The 25,312-nt window shown below is 37.7% G+C and overlaps 3 protein-coding genes across 4 annotated transcripts; all 3 read right to left on the bottom strand.

Moving 5' to 3' along the window:
- Nucleotides 1-1,463: 1,463 nt before the first annotated feature.
- Nucleotides 1,464-6,489, bottom strand: LOC130731173 (putative protease Do-like 14). Of its 2 annotated transcripts, none has more exons than XM_057583381.1 (12): nt 6,342-6,489; nt 6,161-6,260; nt 5,764-5,859; nt 5,479-5,664; nt 5,264-5,406; nt 4,355-4,566; nt 4,051-4,132; nt 3,783-3,925; nt 3,183-3,303; nt 2,491-2,583; nt 2,066-2,217; nt 1,464-1,828 (listed from the first exon to the last, which is right to left on the bottom strand). In XM_057583381.1, the coding sequence occupies exons 1-11, from the start codon at nt 6,354-6,356 to the stop codon at nt 2,101-2,103; spliced, it is 1,308 nt and encodes a 435-aa protein (XP_057439364.1). In that variant the 5' UTR covers nt 6,357-6,489; the 3' UTR covers nt 1,464-1,828; nt 2,066-2,100. The 2 variants fall into 2 exon arrangements, with proteins under 2 accessions (XP_057439364.1, XP_057439365.1); XM_057583382.1 differs by having other exon boundaries at nt 5,264-5,391.
- A 662-nt stretch (nt 6,490-7,151) lies between these two features.
- LOC130731174 (histone H2A.1) lies at nt 7,152-7,953 on the bottom strand. Its single transcript, XM_057583383.1, has 2 exons — nt 7,663-7,953; nt 7,152-7,570 (listed from the first exon to the last, which is right to left on the bottom strand). Exons 1-2 carry the CDS (start codon nt 7,885-7,887, stop codon nt 7,343-7,345), a joined length of 453 nt encoding a protein of 150 aa, XP_057439366.1. The 5' UTR covers nt 7,888-7,953; the 3' UTR covers nt 7,152-7,342.
- A 715-nt stretch (nt 7,954-8,668) lies between these two features.
- On the bottom strand, nt 8,669-12,071 carry LOC130731172 (luminal-binding protein 4-like). The gene is made up of 7 exons (XM_057583380.1): nt 11,901-12,071; nt 11,533-11,803; nt 11,234-11,445; nt 9,889-10,611; nt 9,503-9,657; nt 9,329-9,411; nt 8,669-9,234 (listed from the first exon to the last, which is right to left on the bottom strand). The coding sequence occupies exons 1-7, from the start codon at nt 11,944-11,946 to the stop codon at nt 8,742-8,744; spliced, it is 1,983 nt and encodes a 660-aa protein (XP_057439363.1). The 5' UTR covers nt 11,947-12,071; the 3' UTR covers nt 8,669-8,741.
- Nucleotides 12,072-25,312: the final 13,241 nt, after the last annotated feature.

Raw genomic sequence — 25,312 nt, 5'->3', positions numbered from 1 at the left:
ATAAAAAGAAAAATATAAAATTAAATCAAAATATGAAATAAAAAAAGTGGTGGGGTAGGGGGTATGAATGAAAAACCATTGGAGTGGGTAAAAGTTGAATGAAGTGTTGAACTGGAGAGAGAAGGTGATGTGGAGTGTTGGGAAGAGAAAAAGTGGAGTGTTGAGGGTGTTGAATGTTGAAACCATTGGAGATGGTCTTAGGGTGAGTGCAGTTACCTTATATAATGATTATTTTGATCATATCTCCAATTAATGTGACACCTTGATATACTCTGTCACGCTGAGAGCTGAACATCTTGAGCGGAAATGACGTATGTATGAGTAATCTCTAATAAACGGAAACCATCTAAAAAATTGAGGTATAGGCGCCCATATTTTTTAAGTTAAATCCAAAATTAGTGGGTATTTTCTTCTTCTTTCGTGCATAATTGTAAAGCAAAGTCAAAATTATAGATGACTGATTACATTTGTTATCCTTATAATTCTAGGAATATGTGACTTTGCTCCCTAAAATAGTTTTAACTACTCAAATTTGTTCAATTTTGAAAGTAGAGACTTTTTAAGAACAATTGAAACTATAAAGAACAAAATTACGCATTTTTTAAACTATAGGGAGCAAATATATAATTAGTCCTTTATAGATTACCTCGATGATGTAAAGTATAAGTGAAATGTAAATAGTCCTATTCTTGATTTCAATATTGAATTTAAGGCTTCGATAAAAAAAAATAGAGTTTAAGGCATAAATAGTTGGAGGTATTTAATGGACCTCATTTTCAATAGATTGGATTTGCCTCGTAACCATTTTCAACATGCTTTTATTCTAAGAAAACAAGGGCCGCGTAGTTGTAAGTGCATTAGGATCTGTGAGAAGTACAATCCTAATCGACCAAAAAATAAAAGAAGCACAGTCCTGAAGAGTGTTAGGTTATAGTTTCCCTCTTGTAAAGTCAAAGACTCAATAGTTTCCCTCTTGTAAAGTCAAAGACTCAAGAATGATGACTCTGGCATGACATACTCCTCATGTTATACTTGAAGATCACAAGTTAGTTTCCCTTAGCAGGTAAATATTTGTCATAACTACTCATAGAACGCGATAATAAGAGTGTATCAGTATAAGTATAAGTATAAATGATTATGTACTCTAATTCTATCCTACTTCAATTGGCCTTTCAAATTGTGTGCAAATGTGGGGTTATCTTCATATACAAGTCAAAATATGGTTGAGGCATCAGGGATGTGTGAATGCATACCATTATTACATCACTAGTGTAAGATTGAATAAGCAAGAAACACTATGAAAAGTCAATATTGTCTTTCACTGTCATATCAGGAATATGCAGATAATATTATACCACGAGGTTGTTTTAGCAACAATATCATGTGACTTGTAATTATGAGTGTTCACCTATAAATGGCGATGTGACCTCAAACGCAGTTTAAAACCATGAAAGCAAAAAAAATAAAAGTTATCCACATCCAATAGTTTAATATTAACACTACACAAATCCAAGGGGTTGGTAATGTTGTGAGACAAAATCTCACATCTAACAAGCCCCAGTCTTCATCTTGGTGTCAGTACTACTCTTTGAACATTGAGAATTTGAGATTTTCCCAGATTTATGCTGAGGCATTATCGCCTCACCTTAAAATTTATGTCCAAAAAAATGAGCACTACATATTCAAGGCGTACATAAGGAACTCCCAACAAGATTAGACTAATCCAACAGACTAAGATAAACAATTAACTGAGTAGGTCTTTTCAAAAACATTGCCGGCATTGACTCTGGAAGCTGGAAAAGTACCACCTGGTTATCCATTCAGATGCCTAGAATTGAATAAAAAATAATTAAAAAAAAAACTAGAAAACAATAGGAGAAATCACTAAAAATGAGGATAATATATTTTCTTTGACACTTGGCGCTTGTTTAGAAATCTTTCTATAATTGATTCTAAAGTTAGAATCAATTTTTCGGAAGATCTTCTATAGCAGCTTTAGGTTTCATAATTGATTCTAAGGCAAGGGAAGCTAATCCAAAGGGAAGAACCAACAGTCCAACCCTACCTTTGTGTGTGTGTGTGTTTGTTGATTACAGCCTTTCACAACTCGAAATTGGATTCCTCCGGGGTCACAGTTAAAGTCACCAATATATCACTTGCTCTTTTAACTACTACCTTCATGGGCACCCCAACTCTGTCACTCATTACTTCAATCACCTACCATAACATAAACAAACACAAATAAGCAATCAATTCACATCATATAAATAATAATTTCAGGGGTCAATTGATAGGCGGTGGAGATTACAGTAAATTCAATTAATTTTAGCACATAAGTTAAAAGTAAACAATTAAAACTCAACCGTCCAATAAAAGGTCAGCAAACAGACATCAAATTATGGTCCAATTTTTTGCCTACCAAATTATCATACCTCCATAATCAGGATAAAATTAAAATTATAGTAATAGTAATATAAAATATATCAATACCTCTTTCATGCTTTCGACAGGCTTCCCATCAAATTCAATGACAACATCACCAGGACGGAAGCCAGCACGATCACCAGGGGACCCAGGAGTTACCTAGTTACATTCAAGTTCCCCAATGAGTCAGACAAACAAGTAATTTCAAGTATTGTAATCCTGGCCTTGCATTAGTGACTGCAAAGCATTAAGCAAATTATCCCAGAAAATAAATGATTACAAATTACAATTAAGAGAATAACAATTCATATGGAGATTCACATGTTGGTCATATTATTGTATCATCAGAAACTGCATATCCATTCTTTCACTTCTGCATTAATAAAATCCCATCCCAAAAACCAATTTAAATTTTCTCCATCACTAATGTCCAATAGCTCAAGGATGCTGCCTACTACATATACCAAGCTTGTGACAGTGTAAACAGACTACTGCTTCACTAAAACAATCTCTTTGAAAAGCTGAAATCTCAACAAAATGAAATACTAGCTATTGCAGAAAGCATTGCCATCAAAAGAGGGAATATTTCAACAAAAATCCCTTCATTATTTTTACTAACCAGTTCTGCCAACAAGGTTTTAACCGATTTTTTCTCAAAACTCAAAGCAATCTAGACATTAGAAAATTACACAAATAAGAATGCAAAGAGCCACAGAAAAAGGATATACGAATTACAAAAGGATTAATAAGGGACATACCATTGGTACAAGAATGCCCTTACTGACATTAGGGAATGAAGCATCTCTCTTTTTAAGCTGTGCAATAATCATCTCATTAAGATCGAGCATCCTTAGCCCAAGCCAAGGCCGTACTACTCTCCTGGACAAAATTAAATAAAGTTTATTGACTTATTTTTCCACATGGCAGAACCCAAATACTCAAGAATGAACTTGACATAAAAATAGTGAATCAGTCGGCTATGGTCTTATGGAAAATTTATATATTCCCCATATTAATAAATCTGTCCAGGTCTTTCATTACATAGTAGCTACCCATTCACTTCTTTCCCGCCTTCTGCTAACATGCTATCTTTCAAAGCATTTTTTTCACAAGTATCTTGCATTTAAGCTTTCAGTTTTTCCAAATGAGAAAAAAGCTTTTTTCAATTGTTTTTATTACAAGGGGGGTGACTCTTCTCTCTAGTATTTATAAAAATATAAAGAATTATAAAAGCTTTTGCATAAAGTTAACTATAGAAGTGAAACATCCTTTCTAAATGGCAAGCAAACAATATTTGCAACAAACATAATCCTGCCATCCAAAGCATATGTAATAAAATTGTAAAGTCAATGACATACCCCCTTTTCTTGAAATGCTCTATAATTTTGCACACGGAGTCAATTGGTACAGAAAAACTCAACCCATCAGCAGCCAGCACTTTCATGATGTTCACGCCAACAACTTCTCCATCCATGTTGACAAGAGGCCCTCCAGAATTTCCCTAAACCATAGAAACACATAAAAACATACAAGCAAACCGTTAGAACATACAACTTAAGATTTGTTCTGTGCACCACAAGCAAATCTAGTAGGGAGGATTACGGGGAGAATAAGAGGAAGACTTACCATATTAACAGCACAATCTGTTTGTAAGTAGTCTCTTGGCAGGCCACTAAAACCCAAATCACTACTTTTGCGGTCAACACAACTACACAAGAAAAATACAAGACAAGAACTTATCAGACTAGAAGATAACCAGGGGGGCCTTTATTTAAAACAAAAGTCTCATTAACATAAGAGGTCACAACAACACTAAACAACTACATAGCTCTAGTTTACTAAAACCGTCATTTGAAAGGGCATATTTAAAACAAGAAATAGCTTAAAATAGGAGGACACATCTGTTTTTGCCTGAAATTTTTCTTCACACCTTACAATACCAGCAGTGACAGTATTCTGAAGAGAAAGAGGACAACCCATGGCTATAACCCAATCCCCAGGACGAAGCCTACTCGAAGAACCAAGTTTTGCTTCCGGTAAAGGGGTTTCAGAATTTATCTTCACAATAGCAATATCTGAATGCAAGTCAGCATTTACCAGTATGCCTTCAAATGTCCTTCCATCTTGTAAAGTGATTTCAATCTGTAATGTAGTTTATTTTTAAGATAAACCATTGGTTGTAAGCTAAATAACTGATCTCTTCATGGAGCCAAACTAGTTAGACTAGTATATAGAAGCTGTATACACACAAAAAACTCCTGTACGAAAAGCCAGATGATTTGCACATACTGATGCTAATAATATTAAACATATTCAAGTTAAGAATAGTAAGACCTGATCATTCAGCCAAGAAGCTATAGCACAAAGCCTACAACTAAATTAGGATCCCACCTGTCACTCTCAAGTCTCAACTCCCTGTAGTGTATATACTTGTAATGAGCTTATGTGTTTATGCAATATTAAGGTATGCCAAAATTAATTGAAATACAATTTACAGAGCCTTATTTTGATGGGAACGGATAATTGTATTTTTAAACCATGACATAGAAAGAGCTGACCAACCCAAATCATATCTTAAGCCAACCTTTGTGTCAACCAAATCCACAGACCAGGCTAGGACAGTAACACCAGTAACCTAAATGGATAAATCTATGGGGGGAGGAGGGGGGGGAAGCAATTCCTAACACTCATGTCAACGCGCACTTGAGAGATACGTTGGAGGACTAAATCAACAAGATATAACATCTGTGTCACAGATATTTGTAACAGATCTTCCAACACAATGTCACAAGTCACAAGTATATATTTTGAGAGATATCCCCCAGCACTAAACACAAACCTTCCCTTTGGTTGAACTTCTTGCGCCTTGAAAATCAACCACAACATGAGCACATGTCAAGATTGTACCGTCCTGGTTGATGATTGTTCCCGAGCCTATACTCCTTCCAGTAGTAACACCATGGAAACCTACAGGACGGAAGCCTAATCACGAGAGTAAACCCAAAGGGATACAAAATTCCAAACAGTTAAGCCTACGAGATCCCGAACTCTCACCTTGTGGAACTGCAATGTTAACAACAGCAGGCCCAACTTTAGCAGCCGCATTGGCAATAGTATCTCTTCCAAAACAACCACTAGGCTTTGACCCTTCATCACTAACAACATCCCCAGAAGTATCCTTAGATGATATGTCGGATGAAGGAACGGGACTGACTCTATAAGAAGACAGCGGAAGTATTCCTACAAAATTTAATTTCTATATGTAAAACAAACAAACATATATAGAGAGATACACACATGCCCAAATTCAAAACAAAGGAGCAGTAGTGGAGCACAAACCGTATTCATCCGAAATAGGTAGTTTTTGCTGAAACAAACCATGCAGCAATGAGCAATGTGAATCTTGTAATGGCAGAGGGACGCGCGCCGTTACGCCTATATACAAAAACACATTAACAAACTCTCAATATGATAATTAGTTAAAAGAAGAGATTGTTTTTTTTCTAAATTTACATTTCACCAATCTGCTAAAACCAGTGGGTGAATGATTATGCTATATGCGTTCCAATTAACACAGAATCAAGTCATGATTGCTTAGAACTAAAACATGTAGCTTCATCACAGAAGAAATTCTAGAACATTGCACAAAGGAAACAAAATCACAAGTACATGCAATTAACGATCACACGAAAATTGTAAATAAATAAATAAAAAATCAAAGGGTTATGGTGCTCACTGAAACTACTGTTGTTATCTGAGCAGAGGAAAGTAGAACCAGTAGCTGCGATCGCCACAGCTCCGACGACGGAGCTTCTGCCAAAACGCGCAAGCCTTCTCTGCGATACATGCCAGCTCCAAGTCAGACGAGTTTCAATCTAAGATCATATAACAATGGCGAATGCAAACACAATCAATACCGTGAAGCAGCTCATTGTGGAGCTATCAAAACTCCCACCGTCTTCAAAGCATACAGCGAGCAAAAACTACAAGTGACATGGCTAGCTCTACACTTGTTTCAAAAACCCCAGAGTATGGGCCACAAACGGGTTGACTATGATCATGCAGCCCAAAACCCATAGCCCAATAACACTTTTAGTTGACCAAAATAAAAAATTATGCTTAAGCCCACATGAGGATTTCTGAGGTTTTCTCTTCTGCATTTCCTCTTCATTGTAGTTTTGGCTTATATTGGTGTGCAAACTATATGGTTTAATTTCAATGTATTTTCATTGTAAAATAGTTTTGCAAAGACAATCAATCACACAATGCAGATAATAAGTGGTCACTGGTCACACTTCTTTTCAATTTTAATTAAAATAAAAGTATATTTCTGATTTTGCAAAAATTAAACTTAGTTATTTCATCAAAAATTTCCACATTTAAATAAGTGTTAAAATTTGGAAACATTGTGATAATGCAATATAAGGATTCATCTATTTCACATGGTTGATTTAAATATCATTTAGCTTTTGGATTTTGGTTGAATTAATGAATCAAACTTAACGTGCCAAAATCATTTTAAGTATCTCATTCACCTCAAATTCGATATGATAAAGTCTAACTTCTTCCATTAATAACTTGAGATAGGTACAAACACCATACAAAACACACACTAAATCCTTCATTACCTTGCTGCTTTTTTATTTGGGTTTCTTTTCAACAGTTTTGTCTGAGTTTAAGTAAGAATGGCAAATCAAGCACCAGGAAGGAAATTCAAAACATAAAAGTCCACTAAGTAAGATAGCTTTTTCCATTAGAAATGTCCAACTGCTACATTTATGCACCGTCCAATATCACACAAACAAGTTGGCATTCGGCAACGTAATACACCCAAAGTTAGAGTAATGTATTCGATCTTCACCGAAATTGAAAAGCACAAATCTGAAAATCCTAACAATAAAATATACAACAGGATCATCTATTTCTCAGCAGGGGACTTTGATGCGGTGGATTTCTCAGTAGCGCTGGTACTCTTCTTTGGCAACAAAACAGGGTTGATATTCGGCAACACTCCACCGCTAGCAATGGTCACACCTTGAAGCAATCTCCCTAATTCATCATCATTCCTCACCGCAAGCAACACATGCCTTGGGTTGATCCTGTTCTTCTTGTTGTCTCGTGCAGCGTTCCCAGCCAATTCCAAAACCTGCATTGCAAAATTAAAACGCGTTAACGTGAAATGGACTACGATGATAAAATTTTCACAACGCCGAATGTGAATCGTTGATTCGGTTATACCTCGGCGGCGAGATACTCGAGAACAGCGGCGAGGTAGATCGGAGCTCCGGTGCCTAAACGCTGAGAATAACGGCCTTTCTTAAGGAACCTGGCGACACGGCCAACGGGGAATTGAAGGCCGGCTTTGGAGGATTTGGAAACAGCCTTCTTCCTCTGGCCTCTTCTTCCACCGGCGCCTTTCGTGGTGGTTGTGGTGGTGGTGACGGTTGCGGTGGCGGTTTCCATTGATGTGCGATCCGAGAAATGAGGGAAACGGTTTCGTTTGGAGGGAATGTATTTGGAATGCGATGATGGTGATGGTGACGGGAGAGCGCGTGGTATTAATACTGCTGCTAAATGCCAAATGTGGGAGATCTTGTTCGTCCATTAGATTAGATCTGACGGTTGGGAATCGTGCCACTTTGGCGATCCGTGGCATTTTCATGTAATCCTAATTAAGGGGGTTCGTTACTTGCATCCCATTTTACATAATCAACGGCTACGGTTCTCACACGCTGGCAATCCGTGTGCTCGCCCTTCATCCAACGGTGATCAAAATCTTCATTCAATCCAGGCGCTAATGAATGCTTTTAACAACTTTTTACGTGGATAGTTTTTTTTTTTTTTTTTAATATTGAAGAATTAGTTACTGTTTGAATTTCAGTATAATATATGAGTAACCATGCAAAATACATATATATATATAAAGAAAAAAATGAATATAAAAGTGATTAAGGATTCCTTCTTAATCGTGTAATGGAATGATTAACTCATTGGCTATTCTACCGCTTAGAATGTATTTGCATTAACGTTTTGGTTTTTTGAAAGTACTTTCAATGTTAATCCATCTCTCACCAAGGATTAGAAAAATTATTCGTTTATTTGAGCAAAGGGATTTTACATCAATGTGGATATAAATTCAGCTCTAAAATTTACCTTTTCCGTTTGAAGAGTAAAAATTGATATTAACTCTTGTATGATCATAAATCTATGTAGAAAGAAGTCAAGAACAATAGACATCAACTGCTGCAGTAATACTATGAAGATGTGGGCAATCGATAAATAAACCAAAAGAAAAAATGGTTCTGACTTCTGAGTATCTACAGTTCATCACTTGATTCTTCTTCATCATCGAAAGAAGAGGATCTTCCACCATTCTTCTCGTATAATTGTTTGATAATTGGATTACATAGAGCTTCAACTTCCTTTAATTTCTCTTCATAGTCATCTTTCTCTGCGCTTTGGTTATCATCTAACCATTCAAGAGTTTCCTTCAGCGCATTCTCTATCCTCTCCATAACATCTGAATCAATCTTATCTGAAATATTCTCCTTGTCACTGATGGTATTCCTCATATTATAAATGTAAGTCTCCAACTTGTTCCGTGCATCCAATCTTTCCTTCACTTTCTTGTCCTCTTCAGCCATTTCCTCTGCCTCCTTAACCATTCTATTAATCTCTTCTTGGCTCAAACGCCCTTTATCATTGGTGATGGTGATTGATTTCAATTTACCTGCTGCCTTATCTTCTGCTTTCACGTGCAGGATTCCATTGGCATCAACTTCAAAAGTAACTTCAATTTGTGGCACTCCCCTGCAAGCAATGTGAAGCCATTAGTAAGAAATCTGCAAATTAAAAAAAATAAAGCACTGTCTTAGGCTCTTAGCTTGTTTTTCAATATATATACCTTGGAGCAGATGGAATCCCAGACAGATCAAATCTCCCAAGTTCACGACAATCCTTTGTTAGTGTTCTTTCACCTTCAAAAACCTGAAGTATTTTCAATTTCAACATCAGTACTATGATTAGGATATGCAACAAAGGACTAGCTATAATCATGCTTGATTGCTTGTTGTCTTACATTGATGGACACAGTGGTTTGCCGGTCTTGGTAAGTGGAGAAAACCTGAGATTTCTTTGTAGGAATAACAGTGTTCCTTGGTATCAATTTGGTCATAACACCTCCCACTGTCTCTATCCCCAAACTTAGAGGAGTAACATCAAGAAGAAGAAGGTCTTCCAAAGATACAACAAAGTAAAAGTTAGCCTCAATATCAACAAATAAAAAAACAGTTGACAAGGTAATTGATTAATAGCATGTTTGAATCAGCTCATTTTTCTTTACAATCAATTTTGGACGCAAGAAACTATTCGCAAAAGTTTCTTTTTCAGAATTGATTGTGACTTTAAAATCAATTGTAGAAGAATTTCTAAACATACATTGAGATGGGTTAATACAGTACTTACTTTTGGTTTCATCCCCGCCTTCACCACTGAGTATTCCACCCTGGACAGCAGCACCAAATGCAACAGCCTCATCAGGATTGATCCCCTTGTTCAGTTCTTTTCCATCAAAAAACTCCATCAAGAGTTGTTGTACCTTTGGAATCCTGGTGCTGCCACCAACTAGCACAATGTCATTAATTTCTGTCTTTTTCAACCTTGCATCTTCTATAGCTCTTTTCACAGGCCCCATGGTCTTCTTGAACAAATCCATATTCAGATCCTCAAACTTGGCTCTTGTCAATGGCTCCGACAAGTCAATGCCATCAACAAGAGACTCGATCTCCACTCGCACCTGGTGCTGGTTGCTCAAAGCTCTCTTAGCTCTTTCACATTCCCTTCGGAGCTTCCCAAGAGCCCGGTTATCTTTGCTGATGTCTTTCTGGTGCTTTTTCTTTATCAATTTGATGAAATAGTCCATAAGTCTGTGGTCGAAATCCTCTCCTCCTAAGTGGGTATCTCCACCGGTAGAGAGAACCTCAAACACACCATTATCAATGGTTAAGATGCTGACATCAAATGTACCACCACCAAGATCATAAACTAAGATGTTCTTCTCTCCTCCTTTCTTGTCTAGTCCATATGCTATAGCAGCTGCTGTTGGCTCATTAATTATTCTAGCCACATTAAGCCCTGCAATGATGCCTGCATCCTTAGTAGCCTGCCTTTGAGCATCATTGAAATAAGCTGCACCACAAAGTAAAAACATACACAATGAATCAAAAAGTTACTCATAGAAGAAATAATTGTTATATTATGAACAATCTTATTTTTTAAGACCTAAACAATAACAACACACCACATATATAAATCTGTTTTTTTTTTCACTCTATCTTTTTTCCTATCACATTGATCAGCTTTGATCTAGGTTCTGCGGATTCAAATCTTTTGTCTACATTTGGTGTTCATTTCCCAATCACACCAATCAAATTGGTCATGTCATTTGAAAAAACATTCATGTAATCCTATAATTGTCATTGGCATGGCTACATGGCATAATTAGATTAGTGAGACAAATAATGGAACATCAAATGGGGATGGATCTTCATAAGTTCCTGGGTGAATTTTCCTTAATTCATCACAATCAGTATTTTGTAATGGTTGAATCAAAATTGGACTGCATCGATTTAAAAGTCGGATTTTAGGTGCATAATCAGTCTTTGAAAGAGAAATTAGAAGAATTGGTAAGATTTTAAACAAGGACAGTTTTGGCAAGTTAATAAAAAAGTTACAAATTTATCATTAGTAACCACTTTTCTTAGTCTAGAGAATCCGATAGAAATTACTAAGTGAAGTAGAATATAATAACCTGGAACAGTGATAACAGCAGATTTGATGTTCTTCCCCAAATAAGCTTCAGCTGTTTCCTTCATTTTAGTCAAAACCATAGCACTTATCTCTTCAGGGCTAAACAACTTTTTCTCACCTTTGACTCTCACCTCTATGTAAGGCTTTCCATCCTTGTTCACAACCTTGAAAGGTAATAGCTTCATGTCTCTCTGTACCTCATCATCATCAATCCTGACATTGATAATATCAAACATGTTAAAGTTAAGTTCATCTGAAAGCTGCTTAAGCAAGTATACAAGAGTTTGAAGAATTACTCACTTTCTTCCAATTAGGCGCTTCCCATCGGAAACTGTGCGCTCTGCGTTGAGAGGTGCTTGATTCTTCGCTGCCTCTCCTATCAAACGCTCGGTGTCAGTGAATGCAACCCAAGAGGGTGTGATTCTGTTCCCTTGGTCGTTGGCTATAATCTCCACACGACCGTTCTTGTAAACACCTACACATGAGTACGTTGTTCCGAGATCGATACCAATAACAGTGCCGAGTTCAGTGGAGTCATCAGCTGCTACTACTGCAACTCCTAGCAATAATTCTGGAAGAAGAACAACACAAAAACAAGTTTAATCAATTTTCAAACACAGACACTTGTCAAAATCTATTTGAAAAAATTGAAATTGAAGTGTGCGTACGAAATCCAAACAGAAGCAGAAGCGTCATTGCTTGATTCTGCGCCATTGGAATCGATTGATTCGGGGTGAAGCGTTCTCTGTATTTGTGAGAGAAAAGAGAAAGAAAACAATATGAAGCGAAAGGAGAAGAAGGTGAAGAAATTTATAGAGTTTGGTTTATGACTTTGCTGGAGTGTTCTATCCAATAAGGACGTGCCACGTCACTATTTGATGTGTTCATGTGAATGTGGTGCGCGCGTTTTTTTCTGTTATTCAATGAGGTGTTGACAACTTTTTTTCTGTCACTAGGGATGATAACTCGATAGCTTGTTAAAAAAAAAAACTTGATAACATTTAACATTGGGCTTTGCTAACAATAGATTTATTCCTTTATGGGCCTTAATATAACTTGTTTTACTATGATCCAAAGTATGTTAAAATTTGAATAAAGGGTTAAAAATGTTTAGTCCTGGTAAAATAGTGGTGAATTGAGTTTGACCCTCTCTGAAAATATTTCATAAACTTTAAATGTTAATGAAATGAGTAAAATTAATCACTCGGTTCATTTTATGGCGGTTTAAAACGTCACAAGAATTAAGAATAAATAATTTGTGACTGCTAAAGAGTATTGCGAACACACAAAATATGTGACAAGACTAATTTCACTTATTTCAATAATGTTGGGGACTAAAAGCTTTAATGTTTTTAGGGACCAAACTCAATTCATCATTATTTTATAGGGACTAAAAACATATTCAACCCTTTGGATAATGTAGCTTTTAAATCCACTTTGTCAAATAACCAATTATCCACGAGTTTAAGTTTTTTTATTTTATAAAAAAGGATGGGCAACAACGACCCAAGATGCTACACAAGTCTTGAGGTCGATCGAAGCCCCTACGTACAACATCATTCCTAACAAAATGAGCTAAAGAGAAAGGCACATCTTGAGTATTAAATCTATAATTTTGAGCATTATTACCAAGGGTAGTAAGGTGGTTTGCACACATACTTACTTCCCTAAACACGTGTTGAAAAGACACATCCCAAACGTTGAGAGAATTCATATGTGCAATTCTATCTCTGGATTGGATCAGATCAACACAAGGATAGTTCATGAAGCATTGAATTGTAATCAACTCAAATGCCAGCTTCTTCGAATCCATTCATTTTCATTCCCCTTTCAATTATATATGGTCGCCTTAGACGATCATTTAGTCCACCATCACCTTGGTTAGTCCAAATGACTACGCAACTAAATGAGTCAAGTCGGTCGACCAAGTTAACATGGAACTTTTACTTTTTAACCAACTAACTGAACATATATACAACTAAGTTGTTGTAACATATGGTCAAGTTCGCTTAAATTATGTTAACTCCACAATATCCCATATATGATCGATAGACTGACAAGTGGTTGATTACTGTCTCTAACCAACATGTTTAACCACACTACCACACTATAATATAGCTAGACATTATTCACTTTCACCTCTTTTATTGATGGGTTTCTGTTCCGGTATGGAACCGCAGACTAAGGCTAACCAATATCGAGAGTAAGCGAGAGTAAACAAAGTGAGTAAAATGCGTGAAATGATAGGATCCCCACCGCTTGGGCGGTCCTCTTTTATTTATAGCTTGGGTTTTGGTCCGGCTGGACCATGGGTTGCCCGGCCCATTAGTTACATGATACTGATTAACCCATTCGGTCCGCCCATATCAGTCCACAGGCCCACAAGACACTGATATTTTAGAACTAAAACGAAAGTGTCTTATTGAGGCCCACAACTTCTGGTACGCCCATGTACAATGTGAACCAATTTGTGAGCACGCAGGCTTCAATGAAATAAGGCTAATCAACAAAGTAAAAATATACTAGGCTAATCATTATAAAATAATTCTTTCTGCGTGACACGTGATGTCTAAGTGACGCTTTGCCCATCACCTCAATCATTATGCACCATATCAATCCCCTTCCGGATTTTTGTACCTGCAACAATCATCACAAATATACTACAGATATCTTGGAACTTGTAATGTATAAAACCTACCTAAGCTATGCTATTCGCATTAATTGAAATGTGCATTTAAAATCCACTCATAGGGTAACTTTTCTCTGAAACGACTCTTCTTCTTCGAAACGACGCTTACCTGCCAACTGACACCACTCTCTGCTCAAGCGTTACTTTTTCCAAACGTCACCTCTTAATGACGCGCCGGTTCACCGCCTCAACAAATTCAAATGTGTGGTCTGAATGAATGCGTGGATTCACACAAACCACACGCATGCTCACAGTTTGCCTCAAGTATTTTTAACCACACCTTTTTGACACACCTTTTCATCTTCTACCTTCTCTCTATATATAGCAATCCTTTTTACCCCCAAACCACTTCACTCTTGCACTTCAAAATTTTCACCATTCCTCCGCAATTACCAAATTTCTTGCATTTAACTGCAAGTGTTCTTGCACATTACCAGAAGTCCTCCAGATTTAACCGAGTTCATCACAGCCTTTTTCACTGGTAAGCATTCTTCACTCTGTTTATTCATGAAATCTTACTTCCTTCTACACTAAAAAGTTTCATCTAAATTCTTCTTCTTCTTCATTCGCTTGTTTATCCAAACCAAACTCTACTTAAAATCTATTCTTCCCCACAATTCCAACTTACATTTTACCCCTTTATATTCATAACCCTGGATCCTTTATAATTTCAGGAATTCTTTTGAAAATGGATGCAAAACACACCCGTAGGGCCTCTAAAGCTCCTAAAACTTCTTCCATTGCAGTCGATACATGGGTCACTAGCAAAGTTAAAACTAGGTTCACTAAATTCTGCAATGTTAAAACTGTAATGGATCTAATCACTGAAAACACTTTTCGCTCTGATGGCCAAGATGTGTACCTTGACATAGTCCCCTGTTTACCTACTGAACCTTGTTGTTTTGGGGCTCCTGACCCTAACAGCAAAAACCACACCTATTTCTTTGAAAACATTTTCACCGACCTAAAATATAAACTCCCTCTCTCAGATTTCACGTGCTCCGTTTTAACCTTACTAAATGTTGCCCCAACACAACTCCATTGTAATAGCTGGGCATACCTGAGGGCGTTCGAACTTCTATGTCAAGTGTTAGGTATCGAACCCACTAGCAATAAGTTTTTTTACTTCTTTGAAACTAGTGGTAGAAGCATAAAAGGCGAATATCTTTCTTTAGCCGCCGCTAGGGGAAAAGGCCTATTTACCTTATTTAGAAGCCATTACAAACAATTTAAAGGGAAATTCTTTAGGCTAAACGAAACAGAGAAGTGCAAGGATGTATTTTATTTCAATGATGGAAGCCCAAAGTTCCCTTTCTACTGGACCGCCCGTTATGAGGCTATCATCAAACTTCCTGATGATTCCCTCACCCCTGAGGAAATGGTGGATTGCACCTTTCTATCTAGCATTGACTTGAATCTCACCGAATTTCTAGATGCCCATTATGAAAACAGATTGGGTGAATATGTGGGTAAGATTCTTAAATTTCCCCATCTTTGTATCTCGAGTATTTATTTTATTTCTAACCCTACCATTTTGTTTCAGCAAAAATGACTCGCCTCTCTAATGATGATATCCTCCGTTTCCGTCGTGAACAACAGGTTGCAAGGGAAAAAAGAAACCCAGCGAAAACTCTGTTAGATGCCGATGCTAGTCATTCAGGCACCGAATCGAATCGCCCTCAAAAGAAGAAGAGAAAGAATGAAACACCTGAATCGGCGAAAGGAAAAGACTCTTCTCAGCCCTCAATGGAAAAATTTATGGTGAAGGGTAATCCTCAACATATGACACACAAAGCTGGGTCTTCAAGTGCTCCGCCCCCTTCATGGAAAAGCCTGCTGAAAGAATTTGAAGAACTCACTTCTGAAGAAGTGACCTCGCTATGGGACTCCAAAATTGATTTTAATTCGCTGGTGGAAACAAATTTGGTAATTGAGGCGGACCGGGAAAAGGTTAAGAAGATCGGATTAAAAGAAGCTTGTCAAGCCATCATGACGAAAGGACTTGAAATTGCGGCAATTTCCAAGATGATTGACCTGGAGACCGCTGACTTTGATGGGATTAATTCCACCAAACAGTTAGAAGAGAAAGAAAGAGAGATCCTGAAGATGAAAGCTACTATGAAATTGTTGGATTCTGCCAACAAAGTGAATGAGAAGAAGGCCGCAGATTTAGCCCTAGAGAATGAACGCTTAAAGAAGCATGCTGAAGACTTAAACACCGCTCAGAAAGCTAAGGAAGAAGAACTTGTGAAATCTCAGGCAGAAGTCACACAACTCCATTCCGCCAATGCTGAATTGAAAAATGAAAATTCTAAGTTGCATTCAGAAATTTCTGAACTGAAGAATTCTGTCCTTGACCAATTTGAAGCTGGATTTGCAAAAGCCAAAGAACAGATTCTTTTCCTAAATCCTCAAGTTTTCATCAACTTTGCTGGTTCCGATCCTTATGCAAGGATTGTTGATGGCAAATTGATCAGCCCTGACACTGGTGATGAGGAAGAAGAAGAAGCAGATAAAAATGAAGAAGATGGGAATGCCAACAACAATGAAGGCGAAGGAGAGAATCATTAGTTCCACCCCTGTTCAAGCATATGTACTACATGAATTATCCTTTAGTTTTTTTTTATTTTCTAAGTTAGTTAAATCTGCCTATGTTTTATCTTTATTTCTGTAAGTGTTGAGCAATTAGCTCCACGGTTTATCTTAAGATAATTATGTAATGTTTATCAAGCACTATTAATATGATGTGTTTTCTATATATCAACTCTCAAATTGCATAATTCTAATGGTTCTGCCTCCCGTCTAAATTACTTCAACACTTAATAACATGTTTCCAACACTTAATATATTTATGTTCCTATTCCTATTCTATGAAGACATCACATCTTAACTTAACATAGAAACCATTAAGTTATTCTTTCGATCTCAATAACATAATTCATCCAACAACAACTAGATCAATTAGACAAATTAATATAATTAATAATACTGCGCTTTACTAACCTTTCAATCAGTAATCTCAAAGTATAACTTAACATGAATAATTTTTACTAACCTTTCACCAAATTTGATCCGCCTTCGTGGTTTAGTTGAATACGTTATTCCCACATTTTGTCGTACATAATGAAATATGCTAAAGTTTAAACTTAATCAACTACTTTGGAATCATAAGGCCTTTGTGTACATAACTTAATCAAATTTTTCATTTTGGACATAGTTACTCATGGAAATCAAAGTCAACATATTTGATTTCATTAGTATGCTCGCGTGGAGACTTGTGCTTAGTTTGGACAAGCTTAAATCCAATTTAAGACTGTGCTTATGAATTCGTGGCCGAATGCTCTTGTTTTAAGAGACTTACTTTTTTCTCAATTGTCTGACGTCGCCCAATTGATAGACCTTAGTTGATAAGTTTCCGCTATGGGTAAAAGAAATAAGTAAAATGATAAGCCCTTGATCATTTTAAAAAAGGTTATGCCTCGTTAAAAACTCTCCCGCCTGGGGTAGAGAAAAGAGTGCACACCTGTTATTCATTAATAATTGATGCCTCGTTAAAAACTCTCCCGCCTGGGGTAGAGAAAAGAGTGCACCAAATCTAGTCTTACACAACAAACATAGTCTTAAACGATACAACCAACAAACGTAGACTTCAACACACACAAACTGAAACAACGAAACACAGTCTTGGACAAACATACACTGAAACAAACTGTACAACACAAAACAAACCGAACGAACCACCCTGCACTTCAACTGTAATAATAACGGAGATGCTGTGCATTCCAAGCCCTTGGGACCCTTCGCCCCGATAACTCCTCCAAATGATATGCCCCTTGACCAAGCTCTCACAGAATCCTGTAAGGTCCTTCCCAATTAGGTGATAACTTCGAATCATCAGGCCCCTTTGCCTTCCTACGCAGAACCAAATCACCAACTTTCATTTGCCTCGGAACCACTCTAGAATTGTATCGCCTTTCCGACCTCTGTTTTACCATTGCCTGCCTCAAACGAACCTCTGCTTGCGTTTCCTCTGCTAAATTGAGATCAACCACTCTATTCATGTTGTTCTGCTCTTCATTATAACTTGCCACCCTGAAAGTTACATCATGTAATTCTGCTGGTATCATTGCATCTACCCCGTAAGTCAACTTAAAAGGTGATTCGCCAGTAGTTGATTGAGGAGTAGTATTGTACGCCCAAATGACCGTGATCAACTCTTCAGCCCATAATCCCTTAGCTTCGCCTAGAAGCTTTCTAATTCCATTGAGAATGACTTTATTCGCTGACTCCACTTGTCCATTTGTCTGAGGGTGCTCAACTGAGGCGAAACGCATCTCAATTCCCATTCCTGCACAAAAATCCTTCACACTCCTGCTTGTAAACTGTGTTCCATTGTCTGAGACGATAGTTGCTGGAACGCCAAATCTGCAAACCAATTTTCTCCAATAAAACTTTTTGACTTTTTCTGCTGTTATTTTCGCTATTGATTCTGCCTCAATCCACTTAGTAAAATAGTCCACCGCCACCAAAATAAATCTGATTTGAGAACCTGCTGGAGTGAACGGTCCCAGAATATCTACTCCCCACATTGCAAATGGTCACGATGAACTCATTGAGCTAAGAGTCTCAGGCGGCGCCTTATGTAAATCTGCATAAATTTGACATTTACCACACTTCTTCACATATTCCATACAATCCCCTCGTAAAGTTTGCCAATAGAACCCTGCTCTGAGCACTTTCGCCGCCAAAGATCTTCCCCCTACATGACTAGCACACACACCTTCGTGAACTTCAAACATGATTCTTTCCGCCTCATCCTTAGAGACACATCTCAATAAAGGAACTCCAATCCCTCTTCTGTACAACTGATCGCCCAACAATGTGTAACGACTTGCCTCGCGAATTTGATCCTTAGAGAATGTCAAAACATCAGAGCCTTCTGCCTCCAAACACTGTTTGATACACCCCATCCAATCTGAATTCGCTAAATTTAACACCATCATTGTCTCATCTTCTTCGATACTTGGGCTGCTTAAAACTTCCTGGATGACTGACTTATTGTTTCCCGGCTTCTTGGTGCTTGCTAACTTTGATAGAATATCCGCCCTTGTATTCTCCTCCCGCGGAACATAATTGACCTGCACTGTGCCTATCTGCTTTATCAATCCCTGAGCTTTCAATAAATACTTAGCCAGCTGTGCGTCCCTCGCCTGATATTCACCCTGAATTTGCCTGGAAACTATCTGAGAATCTGTTTTAATCATTATGCTCTTGACCCCCATCTCGATCGCCAACTTCAAACCTGCAATTATAGCTTCATACTCTGCCTGATTATTGCTTGCTTTAAAGTCAAACTTGAGTGACTGCTCAACTGTCACGCCGCCTGGTCCTTCTAAGATTATTCCAGCTCCACTTCCCTTGACATTAGACGAACCATCTACAGACAAACTCCATTCGCCAACTTCCATATTTTTCTCACTGGAAGACATTTCATTAACAAAATCCACCAATACCTGTGCTTTAACCAGACCTTTCCTGTCAAAAGTGATTTCAAATTCTGACAATTCAACAGCCCAGGAAACCATTCTTCCAGCCAGATCAGGCTTTTGCAAAACTTGGCGAAGTGGCAAATCTGTTTTTACCACAATTAGAAAGCCTTGAAAATAAGGTCTTAATTTCCTGGCGGATATGATTAGAGCTAATGCAGCCTTTTCAATTTTTTGGTATCTAACTTCAGCTCCTTGAAGAGCATGACTCACAAAATATATGATCCTCATATCATCCTTATTTTCTTGCAACAAAACTGAACTAACTGCATTATCAGAGATGGAAATAAACATTGATAATGAAATACCTGGAACTGGTTTGGCTAAAATTGGTGGCTTGGATAAATGATCCTTCAAACTTTGGAACGCCCTCTCACATTCTTCAGTCCACTGAAAAGTTTTGTTCTTCCTTAAGCATTGAAAAAATGGTGCTAATTTTTCCCCAGAACACGGAAGAAACCTGGACAAAGCTGTTATTCTTCCTGTTAACTTCTGCACATCTTTAACTGAGGTTGGACTCTGCATATCGAGTATCGCCTTACACTTATCAGGGTTCGCCTCAATTCCTCTCCTCGTGATCATGAAACCCAAAAACTTTCCGCTTTGAATTCCAAACGAACACTTTTCCGGATTAAGTCTCATGTTATGCTTTCTTAGTTCGCCAAAAGCTTCTTCGAGATCAGAACAATGCGCCACCATTTCCTCTGACTTGACCACCATGTCGTCTACATAAATCTCCATGTTCCGCCCCACCTGCTTGTCAAACACCTTATCCATCAACCTTTGGTATGTTGCTCCCGCATTCTTCAGCCCAAACGGCATAGTCTGATAGCAATAGTTCGCCTGATTTGTCATGAAAGCTGTTTTCTCCTCGTCAGGCTGATACATTCTTATTTGATGATACCCTGAGTATGCATCCATGAGGCTAAGCATTCCGAATCCAGATGCCCTATCCACAAGCTTATCAATATTCGGTAAAGGATAAGAATCCTTAGGACAGTGCTTGTTCAAATCTGTATAATCTGTGCACATTCGCCACTTGCCATTAGCCTTCTTCACCATAACAACATTCGCCAACCAAGTTGGATACTTTACTTCCCTAATGAATCCAGCTTCCAGTAACTTATTTGTTTCCACCTTTACAGCCTCTGCCTTTTCTTCGCCCATCTTTCTTTTAAACTGAACAATAGGTTTCACCCCGGGATTTAAAGCCAATTTGTGACATATAAATTCCGGATCGATTCCTGGTAAATCTCTTGCACTCCATGCAAACAAATCCATATTCTCAGATAATAATTTTACCAACCTGTTTTCCTGACTTGTAGTTAAATTGACACCAACTTTCAAGTTTCGCTCACCAATTTGGATCGCCTTAGTTTCCTCTTCTGATTTCATCTTGTACTCACTGAATCCTTCTCGAGGATCCAAAATAATTTCTGACTGTTCTAAATCCACCTCATAGACTCGATGCCCCTCTTTCACTGCTTTCTTACCCATGTGCCCATACTGCTTAAAACTTTATGAATAACACTTTCGAGCAACCATTTGATCAGCCTTTAAAATTCCAACTCCTCCTTTGCTCAATGGATACTTCGCCGTTAAATGTCTTGTAGAAATGATCGCCCCCAATCTGTTTAGTGATGGCCTCCCAATGAGTACATTGTACGGTGAAGTACACTTTACTACCAAAAACTTAATAGCAAATGCCTCCGCATTCTTCCCTTCTCCAAAGACAGTCTTCAATTCCACATATCCTCGAACAAATACTTTTTCTCCAGAAAAACCCACTAAAGAACCATCATAAGGCAACAAATCAGATTCATTTAGCCCCAACTTTTCAAAAGCGTCACCATAAATCAAATCCGCCGAGCTTCCTTGATCCAGAAGTACCCTCTCAATTTCATAATCAGCAATCATCAGCATTACAACAATTGGATCGTCTTCGTGAGGTTGTACTCCCTCAAAATCTCGCACAGTAAACGTTATATCGGGTTGATTGGTTGCCCAACTTCCCCAATCGTTAGAGTAAACAGCATTAATGGAGTGAACGTACCTCTTACGAGCTGAATTAGTCATTCCTCCGCCACGAAATCCACAAAAAATAGAATGAATTCGCCCCTTTGCTTTTCCATCCGATTGTCTATCTTGACCATCACCCTCAATCTCTTTTCCATCTTCGGTTCGTCTTGTTGAAGTTCCTGCTTCATCTGAATTGTTTCGCCCCTCGAGCTGCTTCATATACCCAGCCTTTATCAATTTATCAATCTCCTTCTTCAAAGTAAAACAGTCATCAGTATTATGCCCTGAAATCCTATGATACTCGCACCACTTCTTCTTATCCACGTAACCCGTTGACGGCTTTGGCTGCCGTGGAAAACGAATAACATTCGCCTCCAAACACGTGTGCAAAGCTTCAGTCAAATTAACCGCCAAAGGTACTGCACGGTCATTTTGGTTCCGAGTCCACGTCATCGAATGTCCTGGCCCACGCACTCCATATGGTTGAGCACGATTTTTGAAATTAGAACAGTTATCAAATCGGCCGTCATAACGGTTACGATTATTATACCCTGCGTTGCCACGTTCGGTCCATCCCTTCGAATATTGATCTGTAACCGCTCCTTTTCTCGTCTCGAACTGCTGTTTCTGCCCAGTTACCACCGCATTCGGGCGGTTATTCTTGATCTGATCACTTTGCTCCTCCCTAATGTATTCTTGAACCCTTTCGCGTAGGTGCACCATTGTTTCCACCGGTTTCCTGCTTAAATTACTGTTTAGACCGCCCGGCCTCAAACCCAATTCAAAGGCTGAAATGCAAATTTCTGGCATCTTATCCTCCAAATGAACAGATAGTTGATTGAAACGCCCCATATAAGATTGCAAAGTCTCATTTACTCCCTGCCGAATGTTGAATAATGTCGCCGGAGTCACTTTTTGTGCACGACTGGTAGAAAACTGAGACAAGAATTTTGTAGATAATTCTGTGAAATTGACGATTGACCTTGACGGTAGAGTTGTAAACCAAATCATCGCCGATTTCTTAAAAGTTGACGGTAACATTTTGCACTTCAACGCGTCTGATGCGCCTACAATGACCATTTTCGTGTTGAAATACACTAAATGGTCCTTTGGATCTGAATCGCCATAGTAAGAATCAAGCTTCAACGTCTTCAAATTGTCTGGGACGGCAGTGTTCGCTATTTCCTCTGTGAAAGGTTGAAAGTCCACCACCGTCTCAGCCATTCTTCGATCGCCCTCTCGTAAACCCTGAGTCTGATTAAGATCAGTAAGTTGATTTTGCAACTGCTGATTATGTTGACGAAGTTCATTGAGATCGTCCATGATCCGCTGAAGAACATCGGGAGGAACATCATTTTGTTGAACATGATTCCTCTCTCCGTTCGCCCCGGATCGAGTCACCATCGCGATGAAAAACGAAGCCTAGGAAAGTATCATTCGGCCCCACGGTGGGCGCCAATGTTCCGGTATGGAACCGCAGACTAAGGCTAACCAATATCGAGAGCAAGGGAGAGTAAACAAAGTGAGTAAAATGCGTGAAATGATAGGATCCCCACCGCTTGGGCGGTCCTCTTTTATTTATAGCTTGGGTTTTGGTCCGGCTGGACCATGGGTTGCCCGACCCATTAGTTACATGATACTGATTAACTCATTCGGTCCGCCCATATCAGTCCAGTCTCTCTCTTTAATCTTGAGCTGACTTGAATGGTTAAGTGTCTTTTGCACACACCTCATTTATCATGGATTCTCACTCCATGCATTGAACTCACAGTCATATTCACCAACGTGCATCACCGCATTCGTAGAGATCCTTCATGTACTCATTTTCTCTAAGAACACTTCCAAACACATAAAAATGCATTTTCTTGTCCTTTTCCATCTTGCACTTTTCTCATATGTCCTTACAAAAAACTCTTTGAAACAAACACATGGCACGCGGCTTAGCGACCCCTTTATACCTAACTATTTGTTGCACACGCTATACGTCCCTCAGCGAAGGCATGAAAAATATCTGTGTATCTCTGTCCGTCCTTTTCAATCCAGAAATTAGAATCCACCTCCTATAAATCGGACAATCTAACAATTCATCTATAATTCTAAAACCTTCCTTGTGAGTAAGTCAGTGATTATTTGGATTATAGTTCTTGTCGCTTTCCTAATGAGACAGATTATGTACATATAAACACATTTGCAACCAATTTTATTTTTCTCTTCATGCACAAACACAACTCCCAGCTCCTTTTATTTTCTGTCGTCTTCCATTGTATTTAGACACTGCTTGTTAAGCGCGGATAGAAGCCAAGACCAAGATCTTCTCCACTTCGACATTTTCCTTTCAAAAGTAGATAATGTCGGGATGGACGGAAAATATATCTTATTTATTTTCTCAAAGTTAATTCTCACATTCAGAATTTACTCACCTAAACTTCCTTAGGATTAATTTTGAATTCAAAGTTGTTTTTAAACACATGCATTTATTATAAAATGTTTTTCGTGTTTCTTATTCAAATTAAGTTCCACGTGAATTAAGTCTCTGCCTCAAGTTAACGAACTTAACTATACAAATTAAAGTGTACATAAATAAAACATCAATTTTTTATTTTATATTGAAACAATGACTGAGACTGCAAAAATTCAGATTGGGATCGGAACATGCATTACGTGGAAACTTTCATGATGGAAGGAATCGAAGTTGAAATTATTTCCCACGCGCGAAGAAAAGTCATAGCAAAAACAAAACCTGAACTTTCTCCATCTCGGTCAGCGGTATATATATTATAGATATAGATGTGTGTGTGTATGCTGCAATTCTGTGATTTCTGTCACACGCTTTAGAAAGTAGAATTAACTAGATGTCAAAGAATTAGAAAGTATAAAAAATATTTAATAACATATTCATTTCATTGGATAATTATAGTGAGGAAAGATAACATAGTAACACGTACGATACATGTTATTAATTAAAGGTCTGCATGCAACAAATTGAGCCCCTGAACTAAGATTTTACCGGAGGAAAAGAGATTGAATCCTCAAACCTGGGCTAAGTGTTAAATTTGAAATCTGTGACAAATTATGTTAACTCAAGTTGGCTGCGTTTCAATTTTAATATATTGTAAAGAACTGGAAATATCATTTTTATATCACACACATTTTTTATGAGAAATCAATATATTGGATAAATCTCAAAATTAGTTAAGTTGAATAAATTGTCTACACCTTGATCCACATGCTTAATGGTGTTAATTGAAAATCTCTTATAATATTAGTTGTTTACCAAACAACTTTCTTCCATTTAAATTTATGCATACTTCTAATATGATTAATATTGTTGAATTGATGAACTAGTCGTGATCTACGCATTTATTTATCTACAGTGTACACACAACTTGCTGATGTTGAAACATTGACTTCAAACCCTCATCCAGCAAGCACCAGCAACAAAAGTTTCCAATCAATATTAATGGATTAGCGTAAAGAATAAAAGGATACATATGAAGTTGATTTGCTTATCAAAACAAAAAACATATGAAGTTGATTTTAACATAATGCAGCTACGCACGCCCGTTAATTGAACTTAACCATTTTGAAACCGTTGATAATGTCATTAGAAACGGATCGACCATATATTACATGAATGATATATTATTATCGAGTGATGATATATAGGCATTTTTAATTTTCTTACCGTCTATTCGACATACACATCAGTTATGGTTTTTTAACTTCTCTAATAATACTTACCGTGGTTGGGATTTTTGAGAATTTTGTATGTCCACTAATCTTTTCAAATTATTATCATTACTTCACTTTTTATAAACAAAAAATA

This window comes from Lotus japonicus, chromosome 1 (assembly GCF_012489685.1).
Source record: "Lotus japonicus ecotype B-129 chromosome 1, LjGifu_v1.2".
NCBI lineage: Eukaryota > Viridiplantae > Streptophyta > Magnoliopsida > Fabales > Fabaceae > Lotus > Lotus japonicus.
Note: the sequence above shows the minus strand (reverse complement) of the source record. Positions and strands in the feature narration are given on the sequence as shown.